Raw genomic sequence first — 20,869 nt, 5'->3', positions numbered from 1 at the left:
CTAATCTAAAAAGTTCACGTGCTGATGGATAGCTCTGTGAATTGTGATATAGCATCTTCTGTATTAAGCTGTATGTGATTTTGTTTGGGAATTAAATGTTGCCTGTAAAAATTGATGTGAATATAGATATTTGGATGCCAAACTTAAATTCAGAATAGGGGTAGCTCAAACATCAGTTAGATACATTTGTACTATTAAAGTAACCCATTGCAAGGTTCTACCATGCCCGGAAGAATTTGTTACATTTTCTTACTTTACAAAATAGAGTGGCTGTAAAGAACCACTGTAATTTTCTGCTAGGTGTATAGGAGATTAGGGAGTTGGAGTGGGGAAAAGGCCTTGCTGCTTTCTATATGTGACTATGTGTGTAATTGAGTATCATGACAGCAATGCCAAATGTAAGATTACATTTCTGCTGAAATAAATGGATTTTAACAGCTATTGAACAAAAAGAAATAGAGGCTTTTGGAGAAAAATCCTGAAAATACCTGTGTGCAGGTATATGCACCTAGTTTCACAGAGCAGTAAGTACTATCAACCAATTGATATCAGCGGATGTATACTTAAGATGGTTTTATCATCAAATCAGTATAACCTGTGTGTTTAGAAATCCTCAGAAATAATGCCCTTCTGCAGACTCTGCTGACTTTCTGACATAAAAGCTTTTTATGCCCCAGGGCAACTGATTTAAGAGTAGGATATGCAACACTGTGGGATACCTGTTCAAGTTGTTTGAGAAGTACAGCTTCTCTGTTTCAGTGCATGGTCAGTTCCAGCTCTATTTAGAACGTACCTAAAAGTTTGCATCTAACCTTTATGGCTTTTGTTGCTTTGCCATATACAGAACTTAGGATTCCTTGTTGTTCTTTTTAGAAAAAATTCTCTCTATTTATGTTTCAAATAAAAACTTGAAATGTCTTTAGAAAATGGCTTTATGAAGTATTGCAGTCACTTCATTAATGAACTTCAAGATTTTAACATCTTCAAACTAGTTGTCGGATCTGTTTGAGCATCTATAGTTAAAGCAGCCTGAAAGAATTTTTAAAACACAGCAATATAAATTTCTTTACAAAACAGCCTATTTTTTTCTCTCTAAAAGACTTTTATAAATGTTAGCTTTTTTTATGAACCTCATTTTTAAATGTTAAAAACTTTTCTTGGATCGTTATCAAAGTGCTCAGAGCTAGAAGAAGAAAAACTTGCTGTAACAGAGCTCTTAAAATTTGTTTGCATTCCTTTTATTCTTGCTGTGTTTCCTGAAGGGATTAAACACTAAGTAGAAGAAATATTGCACAGCTTCCAAGAAACTTCAGTATTCTTACTTTTTCGGCAGGCCCATAACACTGGGAATTAATGAAAAGACAAATGGCATCTTTCCCTCTTACAGTTTTTCTTTTGATAATTGATTTTTGTTCCTGCTGGGTTTATTTTCATTTACTCAAGGATGTATTTATTTTCATATACCAAAGGATTACTACGGATTAGTTAGAGCCAATTCTCAAAGTAGTGTCATGGTCAAAATTGAGAGAAGAAAAAGACTGTGATGTTTCTATCACCTCTGCAGGACGTCTGCAAGCTGTAAAACCTGCTCCAAGCTGAGTAGTGAAGAATATATATTTTTGCTAGAACTTTATATTTGTTCTTTGAACTGGAAAATGTACTCTTTAAATAAACAGAGTCCTCCTTTAGAGTGAGGACGAGGGCTCTTCCTCGTCTGCTGGGCAGATTGCAGCTCTCCGTGTGTCTTAACGTGTACCGGGATTAATGTAGGCTATGCAGCACAGCGTGCGCTTAAAGCCTGGCTCAGATTGAGCAGTCATAAAATGGATTGGTGACTTAGGCTATTCATCCCAGCCATGACAGTTTAAAGGAGGTCGCTGACAACGTCAGCAGAGCACACAGTCCTTTTCTTCTCCACAGGCTTTGCCTTGCGGTTTTTGTCAGGCAAAATCAGAACTATTTAGGTCTGCCACTTTCATCTCTGTTATTCAGGGGCTGTTCTGGAAGAGATTCCGTATGAAAGGAAGTCTGGTGTTTGTTTTTGATACCTGTAATCCCTTCAGTTAAGGAATGCGAAGGTCTTCTTAGGCTATGGATCAGGAACATGATCAATCCATGCTTTTCAGAGCAAGGTGCTTTGGGAGATGTGAGCAGAAAAATCTGGTGATTTGTAATAGTCTCAGGTTTTATTACCGCTTTGTTCAAAGAGTATTTCACTTCCCCAATTATTTGGGATGTTGAAAATGCTCACTGGAAAGTATTTTGTGTTGCACAGAAGAAAAACGGAGTCTCTACAGCCTCCCAGGACATCTTTATGGTATGTTGGCTGAACTGGTTTCCAGTTGCTTTGGGCAGAAGGAAAATCCCTATACTATATTGTAATATAGTTCTCATTAAAAGATTAGCTGCAGCAACATATTCTTTATTTCTGAAGCTGTTTCATTCATATTATATATTTGCCTGTGGCTTAATTTGTCATTACTTCAATGGCTTTTAAGTACTACATTTGAAATTTTTTTGTTTTGATCAGTTGGCAAATAAGAAGATTCACATAATTTTATGAACAACTTATTTTGCTTGTTTTTCTGTGGAAAAGGTTTGCAGGAAAAGTCATCTTGCGTATTAAATTGTTTATATTATTTTTGTTCCAGTGAGGCGCTAAACTATCTGGATGTAAGCCAGGCTCTTGACACAGTTTGGCACACTGGCTTTCTAGCAATGGTGATGGAATTAAGAGTGGAAGACATAGTACTTAATTGATAATCAGGAAGATTCTAAAAAAAGCAAGTAAGATTAAGTGAAGGTACTAGAGGGGAGGGAGAAGAAAAGAGGATGAAAGAGATGCTTATATGTGAAACTAATATGAAGTAAGAAGGGCTTCAGCATGTTGCAAATGATGAAGACCACATATCATATCTGAAAACAGTCTTGTTGCTTTGTCTTGGGAATTTTAGGGGATCTGTTTCCCATTACAAGATTATGGAACCATGTGCTCCAACATAGTTCTTTCTTCACTGTTTTTATCTTGATGTTTCTTGATCATATGACTATGAATATATTTACAAGGCTTAAATATTGATTTAAGTATTGAAAACACAAGCTGGTAATGCATTTTCATCATAAGAATTATATAAATAGCTTAGTTGAAATATTTTTGGATAGTTTAGCATACTTTCCATTTTATGTGAATTATTTTACAATATTTTGTATATTTCACATAATCTTTGTGGGACAAAAAAAAATCTTTTTCTTTAACAATTTGAAACTCTTACTTGCAAGTCACACCAAATGTGCCATATTACTTAACTGTATATCTTAACAGGAATGCCTTCAGTTTCATTCTGTTTCCCTTTTCCAGTAAGTTTAATATTTAAAATTTTTATCTCAAGAGTTACAGTGTATTCTGTAGACATGTGCAGTCGAAAATTGATTCTCCTTTGTTAAAGAAGACAAAGAAACATTGTTTTAATTGGCATGAGAAATGCTGCAGTTACTCTGTGTGGAAAGCAGACTACATATTCATTTTGCTTCAAGTATTGAATTATTTCTGTGCAAATGTGGTCGTGGTGATTAATGAAGTTGCCAGGAATCGTGTACCTCATAGGAGGAATCTGCCAACACAGAATTCTTCACCTGATGAGGATTTTGTTCATTTCACACCTAGATGTGATGAAATCTAATTCTCTTGAATTGGAATGTACTGTTAATATTGTCTGTTTCCTCCAGACTTGAATTGGACTTCAGATTTTCAGTGATGTCATACAGCATGTATTACTTGGAATATTCAGCATCAAAACATTGTATCTCTTGATGTGCAATAATTTTTAGCTTGTGTGATAGTTTTCAGTAGACATTTAGCTGGGAATGCTTCTATTTTTGTTTATAATTTTAAGAGTAAAAAAGCTAGTTTTGTAACTTTTTGTAGCTTTCATAACTCCCACATAAACCAGTTCTGAAACTGTACATGTAATGCAATTTTTGTACATGTTTAGATGACCACATAATGTAAACTGATCAAAAAGACTTGTCTTCACCTTTTCTCTTCTGTGTGAAGTTAGGAAGATTGCTTTTGTCTAAGGAAAACTAAGCTTCCTTTGTGGACCATCACCCTTATATTTTTGGACAGAATTGACCTGATTTTCAACTGCAAATAAGTGAAAGGCATTGATTTTATTTCCTTATATGGAACAATTAGAAGTACTGGATGTCACTGTTTAAGAACAGAGGCCTTGAACTATTTTTGTTTTGGTTCTGCTACTGTCTTAGTGAGCATGCCTCATGTATCACTTTCTCCTCATAGTGCTCAAGTTTCTCTCTCTAAAATTATTTCTTGATAAAATGAGAAATATTTCTTGGGTCAGTTTTATAACTGCTACAAAGCATATAACTCATCTTCAGATTGATATTTATACAGGTATTTGGCCTTGGAGTTCTTCAACAGAAAGTAAATGAGATAAAATTCATGATCTGTTTTAAAACCAGAAAGAGGCTTACTCTGTAGGAACTGGTGAGCCAAAGATGTAGCTGAATTGTTGAGATAGTATGCCTCTAATCTTGATGTTTAATGCAACTTAAGGTTGTGTGGATAAGCCAGAAAAATAGAAGTGAACTAATAAAAATTCTATCATTTTATGGATTTGGAGATGCATTTCCTGGAAAAACTGTGTTACTGTAACTTTTCACTTAGTTCTTTAGGCAATCTAAAGCAAACATTTGCTGCTTAACATCAAATACATTAAATAATTACAAGTGTAACAGAAGGAGTACTCTTGTTTAAATTTTACAACAGAGGAGCAAGTCTTGAGACTTGTCACAAAATTGATGTACAAAAGTGAAGAAACTACTCTGCAGGAGCCTTAAAAGTGATGTGTATATAGATGATGGATCCTCTTCAGCCATAGGTCTTGAAGGACCAGTGCTTGGAGATCTTGTAGGCTGACCAGTAGCATCTATGATATAACTTAGCCTGTACTGGAATTCTGGTGTCTTCCCACCCTGCCCCTTCTCTGGCCTCCCTGCAGCTTTTTGGCTATTAGACAAATCATGACCTTCTTTCCTGTTTTGTCTTCAGCGTCTGTTTCCTGTTTTTTCCTTACCTCCCCCACCCCATTTTTTTTTTTTTTTTTTTTTTTTTTATTCCTGACTTTCTCTCAAAGTGTCTACTTTGTTTCATTGCTAGCTTGCTTTTTCTGAGTTCTGTCTTTGTAAAAGAAAGAGAGCAAGAAAAAGTTGTTAGTGTTAGTCCTTCCCTTTTAGTGAGTTTTTGTATCTACTTTTTAGTGAATTTCTTAAATGTTAATTTGCATGGTATTCAAACTCTCATACAAACTCAAGTCTGTCACATGGATGTATTACTCCCGGCCAAATATACACATTTTCTGAGTGCAAGAAGTTTTGAGGTTCTTATGTTTAGGCAGAATTCTGAGACTAGCACACCTCAGACTTCATCCAGACCAGAGCTCCAGTTCTTGATCCTGGACATCTCACTTTGAAAACTAATCAAGTACACCTGATTTGTGAAAGAACATGATGTCATTTTAAACAGGACTATGACTCTTGTCCTTTTGGTTGATGTATGCTCTCTATTGCTTCCACACACAGGAGTATGATCTTGCAAAAAAACAGTTGTATACCATGGTCAGAAAAATATTGAAATTAGTTTTGTCTGTAGACTTCACCAATTTTAATTTTCTCATTGGTTTATATTTCAAAGTTCTTAAGGTTTTAAATATCTAGATGGGACAGAGGAAATCAACGACTCTGAGTTCAAACATGATTTTGGATTTAACATTAAATGCCTAAGAAGCATACCAATATAGAACAGCTGGGTAAATATGCTTTCAAGCATTTCTTCAGTGAGCACTGATGAGCTCAAAAGGAATCAAGAAACCCCTAAGCCAATGCAGACTGGGAGTGCCACTCGAAGTCTTTTCAGTGCAGAGCTCATTATATCATGCTGTATGTGTTTTTGTTAATAAAACTGTAAGATGATCAATTACTGTCATCTTGGAGCTGTGTTTTCTTAGGACTGTTTCAAAGCTTTGAAACTTTTCTGCGCGTACAGAATGAGAACTGAAAGTACTGCTGAGAAGGCAGAATAAAGCCTCTGCTTGGCCTGGAAGCTTACAGTGACAACACACCATCCCCATTTGTATGTGGACATTGAAAGGCTTTTCTGCAATGGGCGAGGCTGCTTGGTAAACTGCAGTTTGTGATGTATATTCTTATTTATATGGGAGTGTAATTAAATTTGTGGTTTGGCAGGACAATATTCTTTTTTCCTTGTCTACAGGACAGTTCCAAATACTCCTCCCCACCTTGTTCTTAGTGTTCACAAATGAATTATTCTTTTAAATCTTCCTTATCTATTGTCATTCCCTAACTCTCCAAAGAAAACTTTGTCTAAATAGTTACTCCCTTGGGACTTTCATGCATATCCTGTTATCTGTTTTATATTACGGTCTTTCATGCTGGGAATGTCCTTCCAAAAAGCACAAAACAGCTAAAGCACTTAGATGACTAATAAACATGTTAAGTGCTGAAGTCTAGGCACAAAACCAGCATTATTAGCATTGTCTTTTGCCCTTTTTCTCCATTAAACTTGTTTCTGACCTCTAGGCTCAGAAATGAACTAGGGTTCTTTCACTTTGTCTCACCCAGAGGTGTTGCAGTGGTTGCAGTGTTGTTAGTTGTGAAGCCACTGCTGTGAAAAGTAGGAAACTTTTAGAAAGCTGCTCATATTTCCACTCTTCTAATCAAATACCAGCATTCAGAAGAGCCCATGGGAATGATGAAGTTTTGGCTGCCAGTTTTATTTGCTCAGCTAAGAGGCATCTCCACTGCTTTTTGTTGCTTGGGATTGGCAGAGCTAACCTCCCACAGGAGCAATAGATGCATACTTTTTAGAAGAGCAGTGTGTTATCTCTAGTTCCAGTACTTCTTATATATGCAGTAAACATAAGTGAGTAGGAAACAGTTTGCAGTGTTGTGCTTTACATATATCATTTGATGTGCATTATAATTATTTTGAGTAGGTGAGAAGCACTGAGCAAATTGGTTCTGCTTTTTCAAGGGAATACTGTTCCAGTAGCACATGAAAGACTCAGCTTGTGCTAGCTGCAAATATAAAAACTAAAATACCAAACACAGCCTGTCAGGTGGCTAACCTCTGAGGTTTAGGGAATGTGGAAGAACAGTCAGGGAATATTGGATAGCTTTTATTCATTGCATCAGGAGGTGAGAATTAGCCTAAGAGTTTAAACTATTGTACTTTTAATTTGTGGTAGTTGTTTTTGGTTTGGTTTGGGATTTTTTTCGTAAATTATGTTAATTAATGACCTGGGTTTGCTTACTTGTGTGTGCATTAAGCTCTCCACAGGTTCTTCAACAGATGATTCACATACTGGTAAAAACTTACCCAGCAAAGACACAGCTGCAGCTTTGTAGCAGAAGTCCAAAAATATTTAACCATATACCTTGACACATTGCACTTACTTAGAATTTGAACTAAGCTTGTTTAAGATTAATTGCCAGAGATGTAATTTAATAAAGTATTTGAAACTTTGAATTCATTATTGGTGGAAGGTGTGGCAGTATCAATTTCTGTATTATAACTTGAATCCTGATTCAGGAAAACAGGCACTATAAAAAGAATAGTGGCAGGAGATGATTCTCCTGTCACCTGCATAAAAGGCTTTAAAAATTTATTGTCACTTTTTCCAACTCTGTTTCCCTCAGTGCTGGCAAACATTTACAAATATTGTTCAAGTGGCTTGCCTTACAGAACTGTGCCCTCTGTGGTGCTTCTATTTGGAAATAGCAAAAATGAAATGCCCTTTAGAGTGGAAATATAGAACTGATGTTGCTGCCAAAGAAGTCACTTTCGTGGTTATGTTTAGACCCTAAAGCTTTGTAAACATTTGTCGATTGAGCTCTAGTCTTGTGCATGCCAGAGCAAACTGTCTTAATGCATTTGTCAGTTGTGTTTTGGCTGTGGTTCCTAGGTTGGATGAGCTGAAAGAAAAAGCTAGCAGCATTTTGAATGTGATCTCAGTAGCGTCCACATCTGTATGACATTCAGCCTTGATGTGCTGGTGAAAAAAATGTAATGGTTGTATCTGCTTATGAAAATTACTATTAAATGTGTGTGTACTAGTCTCTCACTACTGAAAACACAGACTGGTTGCTTCCCTGACATTGAATCCTGGTGTTGCAGAGATTTCTCTTTTTGCGTGCTGTTGTACACTTCCTGAACATGTGAGAGGGTAATAATTCTCTATATGACTTCCACTGAAGAGGAAATGGATACTTGTCAAAACAATGATGTGCATCTGGAATCCACCATTCAGGAACTTTATTATGCTGGGGCCTTCCAGTTTGCAGTACAAAAAATTCTCAGATACCAGTACATTATTTTTCACCAAGTTGGCAAGTGTTTTGATTAACTATGTTATTGTAAGTGCCTTGTAAGCATAGTGCATGCAAGAGTGAACATAATGTTGTCAGTATAAAAAGAACATGTTTTTAATCTTGCCAATACATTATAAATAGAAAGAATGATAGTTGGAAATGGAATTTTTTATTGTGGCATTTACAAATCAATCACCTCCAAATCTGAGCAAATAATTTACAGAACCCAAATGGGGTTGTCGTTGTCTGCCCCCACCCCCTACAGGTTCTTTATTGAGAACTGGAAAAACTTAAATGTTTGCCTGTGCTTCAGTGGAATTGTGTGACTGTCATGGTACCAGCCATTTGGCAGGGTGGGACAGAGTGGAAGAATAGGAGTGGAGATTGGAGGGACAGCATTGCTTGGAACAAACGAATACTCACTGCTGGTTTTAATCTCTAAAATTGTGGTTATCATGAGAGTTTGATGTGAACAGCCAAAACCCACTGTAAAATTGCAAAGTTGATTTTAAAAATAAGGCAGAGATTTTTCTCAAAATCTGTGTTGTTCTTAGTTTGTTGGACAGATAACAGGAAAACAGAGCTGTCTCTTGACCCATGTTCATTTTCTGTCTGCTGGAATGAATTTGGAACTAAATCCCATTTTTCCACTTGAGCATGTCCTTCTCTAGCAGTGTCAGGGCCTGGGTGGGGTCACTTGTTCAATACAGCTTTTCAAAACGGCTGTTGGATTCTCATCAGATTACAACATTTTTTTCAGTCCTGGGGAAGAGCACAAATCTGTCTTGATAAACAGAATATATTTGTGCATATGTACTCTGGCAAAGACCATTTTTATTGATTTAAATTAATTTGCTGTTTGCAACTTATTTTTTTGCCTTGATATGGCAGCATATTTGTAGATTGAAAATAACAGATTTCTGTTATCTCTGGGTATGGCAGAGAATAGCACCAATACAGATGCAGGATGTATATTTGCTTAAATGTGATCTCAATTTCCAATGTGGGCATTGCAACTTGGCTACATCTAGTATTTGCATTCTGATTTTCTTGAAAACCTCGGGGTTGAGTTTTACATGTTCTACAGCTGTTGTTACATAGATGATGCAGTTTTCATTGAATTTCATTTAGTTTGGAAAACAGCACCTTCCAACATTATTTTCTTTGTTTTATTACACATTTTTAGGATGCTGCACAGTGTCAGGAGATACATTTTAACAAAATAGCTTTTAAAGAATTCTCACTGGTTTTCATGTCATATAGTGTTATCTTTCCTTTTGGGAGTTCTTCAACTGACTTATCCATTGAAACTAAACCTTTAAAGTTGTGTATAGATTTCAGTAACCAAGTTATTTACCAGGCAAAATGGAGATGGCCTGCAGCAGGTGTTTTATGAAGAGTTGAGGCACTTGGGTGATAAGTAATAGGTATGTGTTGTGCTGCTTTAACAGGAAAAGAGATTGCAAGAAATAGTAATGTTCGAGGATGTAATTTGAGTCTGCAAAGAGTAGAGGTGACTTCCCCAGAGTTGCTTTACAGAAATTTGTCAGCATAATAGTTTTATTGTGAAAGTATTCTATCTAAACTACAGGTACTCACTGCAATTTTAGACAGAAGTAGTTTTTTCTGTCACATTCAATTTGCTGTCTATATCCTTGATTTTTTTTTCTTTGTCTTCACAGCAATCTTCAGAATTACACTAGAACTTGTCTTATGTTGTTGGTTTAGAGCTACCTTATAATTTCTTACCATCCTATGTAGGAACTTGCCAGTGTTTTTATGATGAGTTGTCTGTGTTCCGTGCATGCAAGGAATGGCTACACAACAACAGTAATTTTCTCACAGTATAAAAATGACTTCTAGAAATTTCAATATTTAATTAAGGAGAAGAATGTGTTTGGGAGGGAAATACTCCTGTTTGCAAGTTCTCAAGTGTATGATAGCATGGATATAAACATGAAGGCTAACAAAATACCTTTCATTTTGAATGTTGACTTCATTATCTAGATAAAATGATTTGTGTGTATAGTTTCTATTAGTTCAGGTGCTACTAGCTGCTGTGACATGCAAGTAATTCCCTGGAAACTAGATTTGATAGGCATAGGATTCTTTGGGAGGACAGCATTGTGTGCCATTTCTACCCTTGGAGATCATCTAAGCTTAGATGTTATGTGAATATGTGTATGTGTTGAGACACACATGTGTTCCTGTACATGTGTAACTAATTTATATGGTCATGGAGTCATGGTTCACTGGCTCTGAAGTTATATTTCTTGAAATATGTTAATACTTCTATGAAAGCATTCCATCACTTGTCATAATCTGGGAGTGACACTTGAAATTGTGTTGCTGTTTAAGTTTGGCCTTTGAAACGTGCTGCTGACTTTCAGAGCTATTATGGCACCATCTGCTGACCAATACACAGACTGGCAATGTCAGTTTACTCACCTGGTTACCTCCTCAAGAGTAAGCTCCCAGTTTAGGAGGGAGCTGAAGCAGAATCATAAGGAGAAAGGGCAATTCTTTTATGGGTTTACATTTAGGAGAAATTTTTGCTAGGAGGTATTATTATAAAGGCAAAAGTCTGAATCAATACAGATTTAGTTGTCTACTCACCTGAATTATTACTTAAGCTCCCTCCATGAAGAGTGAAGCTTTGAAAGAAGGAATTTGGAGGTTTTTTTGGCTGTATATGACACAGGATTGTTCTTGGTAGTCTGTTTTTCAATGTGTTGCCTTTTAAGCCTGCAATGAAGAGCCATGACAGCAAGAAATCCATCCAGGCCCCAGCTCTGGTGGTCTTGTCACAGCCTGGGAAACCAATGGACTCTGACAGGCTCTGCCCTGTGGCTACTGCAGAGACTCACAAAAAAGCCGAGTCTGCAGTCTGTCTCTTCAGCCTCTGCAGTCAGCCTTGATTTTTGTGCACAGTGATCATCAGGGAAGGAGCAGACTGGAACAGTACTTGTCATGTTCAGTGTGTAAATACTTGGGTTTGGGTTCAATTGCTAGATATTGTCTTCAATTAGTAATTTAAAAATAGGTGATTGGATTTTATATGTATAATATGTACTCATTTCCTCTGCTTTTTCTGCTGTAGTTTTTTTTACCATATTCACTAGTTTGCTAAATTTGATATTTGACTTTTGTATGTTCTATTTTGTTTTAGGAATGTGCTTAAAATGAATGTAATCCAAATTATTAGATTCAGCTTTCAAAGTATGTTTGTGTGCATAAACACTTCTGTGTATTTATACATACAGAGAAGGATGCAAGTTCCTATGGGAGAACTGGGGTGGTTTGGGGTTATTTGATTGCAGAACAATATTTAATTGGGAACTGTATGATGTGAATGTTTCAGATGGATCTAAGCCAACTTTAGAGATGTTTTTGCTTTCTTAAGGATCTCAAAATTGGAAACTTTATTCTTTAGTAGAATTTATTCCTTGGTGTTCAGAGCACTCCATGTCTTTTCAATTGTAGTAATCCATTTAAATATTGACTAAAAGGAGAAATTGGGTTTACATTTTGCTTTGCTAGTAGAATGTGTGCAGGTTATATTTGCACCTTCAGCAAAACAATGCAACAGAGAATCATGGTATACCATGAGTTTTGTTGTTTACATGCCAATGATAAAATACAAGTTTTAAAATCTAAAATAAAGTTATTTTGTTACTACTTTCAGCCAAATTTGAAATATAAATTATTGTACTCTGCAGAAAAGAACTGATTTATGTTTTTGAAAAAATCTAGTTGCAGTACCAAGTTCCTCAGATATTGCCTACTATTTAAACCAGATTCTTTTACACTCTGAAATATGAATAGCTGTTCTGGCTGGGATTTTACTTCTTTATAGCTTTTATATAAACAAATCTTACATGTTGGAAACAGCAAGCGTGAATGATGTGTCCTAACCTGTGAAATGCAGATCAGGTTTCTGCTGAGCTTCAGATCAATAATATGACAAGAAATAAACAACTTTATTTGGAAGCTTTTTTTGCTTTGTTTTAGGCAGTTGAAATACATATGACCTTGTTTCAGATTTTCATGTATATTTTTTCCAGTGTTATTTCAAATTTTCTTAGACATCTTTTTGGATTTTTTTTATGTGTAGTCCATGTGAAATAAATATTTGGGATATTTATGAAGGTAGTGATTTAAAAAATAAATCATTAATACTGCGGTGCTCCAGAAAATTACATGACTTGCACAGACACACATTGGCTTTTAGTGCACTGAGCTGTAATTTATTTCTGTAGAAGTAGGTTGATGTTTTTTTTTCCTTTTGCTTCTATGACATGATGGTTTCTTTGTGAATCCTATTAGACTGATGGAGATAAAACTATCAAAGCAATTTTTACTTCTTGAGTTTGCTGTGAATTTTAGTGACAAACTGAATAAAGAAGAAACAACTTTAGGACTGCATTTTCTACTTTTATATACCCAGAAAATAGGTAAAATGAGATCCAGAAATACATGGGAAAAGGATCTGTACTTGTTCCTCTGTGCTGTTAAATAAGAAATACTGAACATAAGCAGTGAATTAAAATATGCATCGTCAAAGGAAACTTCATTTTACTGCAGTTGGTTTTAATATTGTCTGTGATCTTTGAGCTACACTTTTTTCTTTCCCTCCCTTTTTTACTTTTTTTTTTTCAAACTTCATGTTATATTTGATATGTCTTCTGTTTCTAGTTTATCTATGGTGGCAGGAATCCATTTGGTCAGAAAACCACATTTCAAGAATTTATGCTAGAAACTGGGAAAAAAGGTATCAACAAGCTTACTGATCTATACACCTGAGAGGAAAGAGTGTAAGAAAAGAATGTAGCATCCTTTTCTGCTTCAGCTGTGAGCTCTGGCCAGCACTAGGTTTCTTCTCAGTGCAATAAAAAGAGAGAGGAAGGGATGAATGGAGAGAGAATATTTGTTGTCTTCAGTTGCTTCCTGGTCAGCACCTTTGCTTGGGAAAGTTGGTAGAGTTATAAATGGGGCAGATCATCTGCTTCATGTAAAAGTGGGATTGGTTTTAACAAACTCACCTTCTCTTCAGAAATTTTGGAGTGTTTTACACTTTTTGCCATCCCATCCCCACCTTCATCCTTGCAGTTTAGTTATTCAGTCGACATGAGCCAAGTTTTTGGGAGGATTACAAAAGACACAGCTGTTATCACTTGTGGTTTAATGTGCATTGGGCTTAATGTCAATTGCAAAATCTACCAAGATTTTTATTTTCGTTGTTCAGATATTGGTAATCCTTTATTTGAGCATCACCCTAAGGTTCCTTCTCTTTAGTCTACTCTTGCTGCAAGATTGGTTTTGTCCTTTCTCAATGCAAAATGGAACACAGATTTAGTGTTACCTTGCAGTACAAAAGAGTTGAGATAAGAAGAACCCTATCCTGCTGCAGTTGTTACAGAGCTTACAAAAGATTATAGGGGCAAAAATATTTAGTGTGCTCATGCTATGTAGTAAGAATAAATGAGAATTTACTTGAAGACAGGAAAGCAAGAAAACAGGCAGTTGAAGTTGAGAATTCTAAATTTGCAATCTGATTTATTTCTTCCCAGTATCACTTCTGAGACAGATGCTATCTGTTACTTGTTTCCATTTGCTTTCTGGCTGTTACACCAAAGCTGTGTGAGATCTTGTAAGGTCCTCCCTATGAGGGCAGGAGGGAATCAGGAAAAAGCCACTTTCAACAAACCAGGTTTCTTGATGGCTTGACTGTAGTGAAGGTAACATCTAAGGCTTTACAAACTGTGAGAATAGGCTGATGGCAGAATTACAGTGTTTTGTCCCTCCATATCTCTGGTTTTTCTGTGAACTACAAAACTGGAGGATCTAACAGAGCATTGAGATAGGGAGTGTGAGACCAAATTGTGTTTCTCAAGGGATGGCTAAGTCTTGTACCAACATGCAACTCTGGAAAGAGAAATATATCAAGCTAATGTGGTAGAGAAGGTAGGCATTTTGGGAAGACTATAACTTACACTCTTGGTCAGTGCCCTTGTTTAGTTAACTCATCCACCTCTTCACAGTTAATTCAGAAACTGCTGGAAATATAAAGAAATATACAGCCTCAGCAGAGAGGTGTGCTTCCTTTTGCAGGGTTCTCCTGTCTATTCATCTTCTCTCCCCTCTCCACCCTGAAAAGCATTGAAGTTGCAAGCTTGTAGGAAATTGAGCTCATGAAAGAAATCCCTCCTGCTGTGGGCATCAAATAAAGGCATTAAGTGAACATTGACAGACCTCTTCAGACAGGGGCTGTAACAAGTTTCCCTTGCTTCTGCAATATAAAGCCAAGTTCTCCTTGTAATTGTAACTTTGATTGTGAAAGCCAGGACACTTGGAGATGCAAAACCTTTCTTGTTTCACATTGAGCGAGTTCGTACCACCCACTGCTGTTGTGTCTAAATGTAATCAGTGATTGAATCATGTGTGACTTGGTTTCCTCAGTTTCTTTTATTGTTAGAACAATATCATAGGGATGTGTTTACAGGGTAACTTATTTTGCTTAGTTCTTAGTAACTTACTTTGCTTAGGAGATGTCTCTAAACAGCAGAAGTTTCAATTTTTCTTGGGGAAATCTGAGTTTGGTTTTCTAGATATTGTTCATTTTTCATTTTGATAATAAAGTTTTACATTATTATGTTCATAAGATACCTACCATTTGGAAAGAACAGGAGCATTTCTGTTTAAGATACAAAGGTGATAGCAAAATGTGATTTGATTAGTATCAGCTTAAAAACTAGCATACTTAGCCAAGATATGGCTTTAAATAGCAAATTCTTTAATCTCAACAGTCAAATGGAAACCTGGCTCTATTAGTAGTATTGAAACTTGAAGGGTTTTATAAAAAGTGGTAGAAGTGGCTGCATAACTGTAATATTTAAGCTTGAAATATATTCAGAAGTCTCCAGTGTAGCAGTAAAAGTACTTACTTTTAATTAAATTCCTCATTGGGGGATGCTTTGATTTTAGATAATAAAGTGTTAAATGATGAACAAAAAATCCTCACAACCATGCAGCTACTTTGGTCTCAAGAGGCTTAATGTGTACTTGGCTGTAGATAGTTCAAGGCTTCTATGTCTAGGCTTCTTAGTAAGATAACTGTTAAGATGATGTTTCCTTTGGCTCAGTATTACTCATTTCTTTGGCCAGAACGGCTTCTCTTGTATATTTAGGCCTCTCTGAGCTTCGTTTTATCTTTATTTCATATTGGGGAATGGCTTAGTTTATTTCTGACTGCCTATGGATGTGCTTTGGAAACCTGGAGGAAAAGTGTTGCTGCTGCCTTGTGATCTAAACTAGTTCTTAATTGGCTTCAAGTGCAGTTTGAAGTGCTGTGCAAGTTAATTACATCAAGCCTGAGCTAGATAACCTTCTTGACTCTTTTTGGGCAGGTAGGAGCAGTTGAGTTCAGAGTCCTGAACCTAAGAGCCTCCTGCCTAATGGCATGCAGTCAAGATAATCATAGTGCAAAGGGTTCCCATATTATAAAAATATAGATGTCATTGTAGCTAAATTGCTAAACTTTAGGCCAGAAAAACAGACCATCAATTTAAAATTAATTGTTTTCAGAAGATTATAAGTAAATACCAGTGACGAATAATGAAATCTAACCATTATAAACTTTTGTTGGAACCCTTGTATGCTTATTTTTGCTGGTTCATTTCAATAAATTGGAAAATAGTAATTATGCTACACTTTTTAAGCAATGCAGCACAATACAGTGCCATGCAGATAACAATATTTGTTTACTGTAGTTAATATTTTTTTCAAAGTTAAGTTGAAAGGTCATTATTACATATCCTATTGTTACAATATTGTGATTTGCCTTTAATTTCACTAAAGGAAGATTAAGCAGAAGTGATGAGATGTAAGAGTTATACATGATTTTATGTTGACTGGTATGAACTTCTTATACCAGTTTTACTTTAAGTTAAAATGTATAGTCCCCAGCATTATTAGTAATTTCAAAGATATCACTGACTTACAATTTTCCAATTTTTATAATCACTATCATGCTCACCTTCCTTTTGTCCTATTCTTAGATAATCTTTCTCTTTCACTTCCAATAAGTTATTTTAAGTTAGTTAAGTGTCACTGAATATCAGGGGGGTAGTACCTACCAGTTTTACTCAAAAAGGTGGTTGTTCTTCTGTAAATTCATTTTCTGAGTCTGCCAAGGAGCTCAGTAGAAAAAGAACTGAAGTTACTTCTGAATGAGTCGTGGCCAATAGCATTAGGAGTACCAGTAATAAAACAAATGCCTTTCAGTGAGCACACTTAAAATTTTATCAAGGAGAAGGAAACTGTAGATCTTTTATCTGCAGAGCACTAAGTTTTAGCTTACTGGTCTTACTTGTGAACTCAAAATTTGAAAAGGAGTATTTCTTTAGCCCTAATACGTTTGATATTGGACCAGAATTTATTAATTACTACAATTCATAAATTAATTAATCAGTAGGAGTAGTGATGCTACGTAACAAAACTATTTTTTATTGTTGTTTATTTTAGTGTCAGTTGTGATAATGACAACTGAAGTTGGTTCAGAGACCGAAGTAAAGAAAGATTCTGAGCAGCTGGGACCAGACAAAGCCAAGGACAAGCCTGAAGAAGCATCAGAGACTCCGGAAGATCAAAAGTCCAAGGAAACATTGTCTGGAGAAGCTCAAGATTCTTCTGTCCCAGCACCAACTAGCCAAAGTAGTCCAAATAGCCAGAAGAAGGAAAAATCTTCACCTGAAAGCAAGGGTATTTCTCGTTTCCTTCCCCCTTGGCTTAAGAAACAAAAGTCATACACCTTGGCAGAGCCCAAAGATGAGCCCAAGAAAAGAGCCACAGGGGAAGAGCAAGTAGTTGAAGAAAGTGAAAGCCAGGCACCGGAGGGGGCGGCTCAGCCAAGAAAGAGCTTGGAAGAAGCAGCTGAGAACCAGGAGAATGCTAAAGCAGATGACAAAGAAAAACACTCTGTTAGTGCTGAAATACAGGTACGTGTGGGAAGGCTCAGATACTTTGGAGTAATTTTAATGAAATCTGATTAATGAATTATGTAATTCATGTAAAGCTTTGTTGGGATCATACTGGGGAAAAAATGACAGCTATTCCAGTTGCTAGGTGCCAGACCTGCTTTTTGTGAAGTTACATGTCAGCTCTTAACATTCAGACTTCATATTCTAGGGTGGCAAAGGCACACAGAGAATATTTTTTATGAGGAGGGGCTGAGGCAGTTGACACTGGTCAGCCTGGGGAAGACAAGAAGGGGAATCTTATTAATGTGTATTAATACCTGAATAAAAGGAGTGCAGAGAAGCCAGACCCTTCTCAGTGGTGTGCAGTTAGATGACAAAAGGCAAGGGCCCTAAAATTAAAGCCATGAAATTTTAATTTTAAATCACAAGAAAATGTTTTTTGTTCTGATGATGATAGGAACTTTACTTGGTAAGGAATGTAGCCAGGTGGTGGTGGTGGTACAGGTGATAGTCCTCCTAGGGTGGTAAAGGGGGGAGTCAGACATTGGAACAGGTTGATCAGAGATATTGTGGAGTCTTTGCCTATGAAAATATCCAAAACACAACTGGGTATGGTCCTGGGCAAATTGCCCTGTGTGGCCCTAGGGACATTGGACTAGATGTCAAGTGATCCCCTCCAACCTCAACCAGTCTGAGATTCTGTATCACTGACTCTCATAAACTGGGGTTTATTTTAGTATAAAGTCACCTTCTCTGGTTTAAGAGCAAGAATATCTGGTCCCTAAAAGAAGACCTTAATGCTTATGCTGGTTATTGTGTTTCCAGTAAGTGCATAACTTTAATGAATGATTACTGTTTTATTTATTAGTAGCTTATAAAAGGAATGAACAAGTTAAAACTATCCTCCTTCCTGAATTTGTTTAACTTTATTTTATATAGCCTTCCAAAGAAGATGGTAAAGAAACAGAAGTAGAGGAAGCAGCAGAGAAAAAAGAAGAAAAACAAGAAGAAAAAGAAAATAGGGAGACAAAAGAAGTGCAGACAGCTGAAATTAAAATAGATAACATTCCTCAGAAGTCTCCAAAGAAAATCAAAACTGTGCAGTGTAAGGTGATGCTTCTGGATGGCACGGAATACAGCTGTGACCTAGAGGTAAGGCATCAAGCCATTGTACAAAGAGCTGTTTCTATAGGGAAAAGAGAACTTGCTTTCATTGTACTGAGTGTTTAACACTGTCTCTAGGAGTCAGTTAAGGTTTCAGTTTAACATTCCATCTTTAAAATTTTCCAGTCTATTCTTAAAAATTTTGTCTGTGGTACACTACCTGATTATTTGACAGCTCAAACTTGACGATTTTTCTAAAACATCAGGGTTTTTCTGAAGATAGTGTGACATGTGCTAATAAGGTTTTCTTGAGTTCATTTGGTGTTTTAAAGTTATCTCAGCTGGAGATAAATTTAAACTTTTTAAACTTGAAAGTTTGAAAGAAATTTTCTTCAGAAAGAAAAACTCCATTACAGCTATAAAACATGTATTTATATTTAAAGTTCTGTTCTAGTTCCACATTTTCACAAAAATTAACTGTAGGGTAGTAATCTGGAGTAGTTGTTGGTTTCTGATTGATTTTTTTTTTTTTTTCCCCCCCCCACATAAATCAGGATGTTTAAATCTGAATGGTATCTCTGTTTTAATTAAACGCTACATGAGTTTTATCTTCCTGGGCTTTTTCCCCATCCTAAAATGAGATTTAAATGAAGTGGTGGCTTACCACAGATTTAAGAATATTCCATTTTATGTTTATAACTGCAGTATTTTAAGTCTTTCATGATTCAGTTAAGTCATTTGGCAAGAAATAAGTTTTCTTATTTTTGCAGTAAGGGTTTCCTGTAAGAACTATAGTAAAATTAATTTAAGAAGGGAAAAAGGTGGTGAAAAAACAATTTGTTTTATATGTTTATTTGAATTATTTATAGGACATGAGCAGTGCTGATTGCAATTTTATGGATGAATTCATGTTCTTAAATACATGTAGAGTTTTTTATGCTCTCCTACCATATCAAAATACTTGAAGTCTCAGAAAGCTGTGTCAACTGATCACTGAAATTTCAGTTTGTGCTTTCTGCAGAAGATCCTAGTAGATTTCTGATACTCTTTTTTAGTCTTACCTCAATATTTACTGTTTGGGTAAATACTGGTTTTACAGTAACTTTTACAAAGTTACTGAAATGATACAAGAATTAAAAAACAAAGAAACAAAATTTTTGCTGTCAAAGCCCAGTGTACCTTTGACTTTCTGTTAAATCAGTTTTTGGTTTGGGGCAATTGTCATGATTTTCACATTCCTGATGCCTCTTCCAGCTTACTATGGACTGTAGACCAGCTTCTTTATATTTAAAATATATACTTACTAGTGACAAAGTAAAACTGAAAAATACCTTGTTTTCATTACTGTTATTTGGTGGCTTTTGGTAGAATCCTGTCTTTTTCTAATAGCCATTCTAAACCTTTATGATAATCAGTAAGAAAATCTGAGCTAATACATTATTGCAGACTTTTCTGTTTGACTTGCAATCCTATTCATTTTTTCCTTGTAGAACTGCATTAATTTTTATTCACATAAATTAAAAGGAGTGTGAAAGAAAACAAAATATGTAAACAAAACACCATTTATTTAGTCTCTGTTAAATTTTGCCAATTGTTCATTCCTACTGTATGTGTCTTTATATAAAAAGACAGTACCTGGGAACAGGCATAAAAGGAAAGAAAGTCATGATGCAGTAGCTTCAGTGTCAGCACACAGATCAAGGCCGATCAGGATTCTCAGCAGTAATGAAGTACTGAGAGTTTTGTGGCCAATTATCAGATATTATATTATACAGTTAATTAGTAACAGTGATGAATCATAATATGAGGACTTAATACTTGAAATCAGCTATTGCATACCTTAGATTTGCTAGAATCTAAATAGAAAATCTTGAATAATGCTTTGTTTCTTAAAATAAAAGCATTGATGCATTACTGTTAGAACATAAGCTGTTTCAGTCAGAAAAACTTTACTCTTCCAGCTTGAGTATGTTCTGATCAGTAAATGTTTAATGGCAAAAGGTTGAAGATGTGATTTGGAAGCTAATGGAAAAAGGAAAGGTTATGGTTACATGTGGGAACATTTGAGGTAGAGAGACAAATCCCATGGGACCTTATAGAATACACCCATCAGTACTGAGTGAGCTGGCTGGTGTTGCTTCAAGGTCAGACGTGACCGTATTGGACATGTCCCAGCAGTTAGGGGAACTTCCTGGGATTTTCTGGGGGAGAGGGGAAAGCAAATGTCATTCCTATCCTTAGGAAACATTTTTTAAATGCCATCTTGGGTTCTTAAAAATTCATAGTTTTGTGTATGGTCCTTTTAGCAATATGGTTACTTTTGCTTGTAGGAAAAAGCAGTTCCATAAAATCTCTCCTGTTCGTCATGGTTATCCAAG

At 35.9% G+C, this 20,869-nt stretch overlaps 1 protein-coding gene across 16 annotated transcripts in view; it reads left to right on the top strand.

Annotated features, from left to right (window-relative positions):
• The window catches only part of EPB41L2 (erythrocyte membrane protein band 4.1 like 2), a 107,908-nt gene that overhangs the window by 28,932 nt on the left and 58,107 nt on the right, over positions 1 to 20,869 (top strand). For all 16 annotated transcript variants that reach the window (XM_056486321.1, XM_056486324.1, XM_056486314.1 and 13 more), the window contains exons 3-4: positions 16,933 to 17,405; positions 18,327 to 18,539. In XM_056486321.1, coding sequence (XP_056342296.1) covers positions 16,947 to 17,405; positions 18,327 to 18,539 — 672 coding nt within the window. In that variant the 5' untranslated portion in view covers positions 16,933 to 16,946. The remainder of the gene's footprint in view (positions 1 to 16,932; positions 17,406 to 18,326; positions 18,540 to 20,869) is intronic.

Source organism: Oenanthe melanoleuca, chromosome 3, assembly GCF_029582105.1.
Source record: "Oenanthe melanoleuca isolate GR-GAL-2019-014 chromosome 3, OMel1.0, whole genome shotgun sequence".
NCBI classification, from domain to species: Eukaryota; Metazoa; Chordata; class Aves; order Passeriformes; family Muscicapidae; genus Oenanthe; species Oenanthe melanoleuca.
Note: the sequence above shows the minus strand (reverse complement) of the source record. Positions and strands in the feature narration are given on the sequence as shown.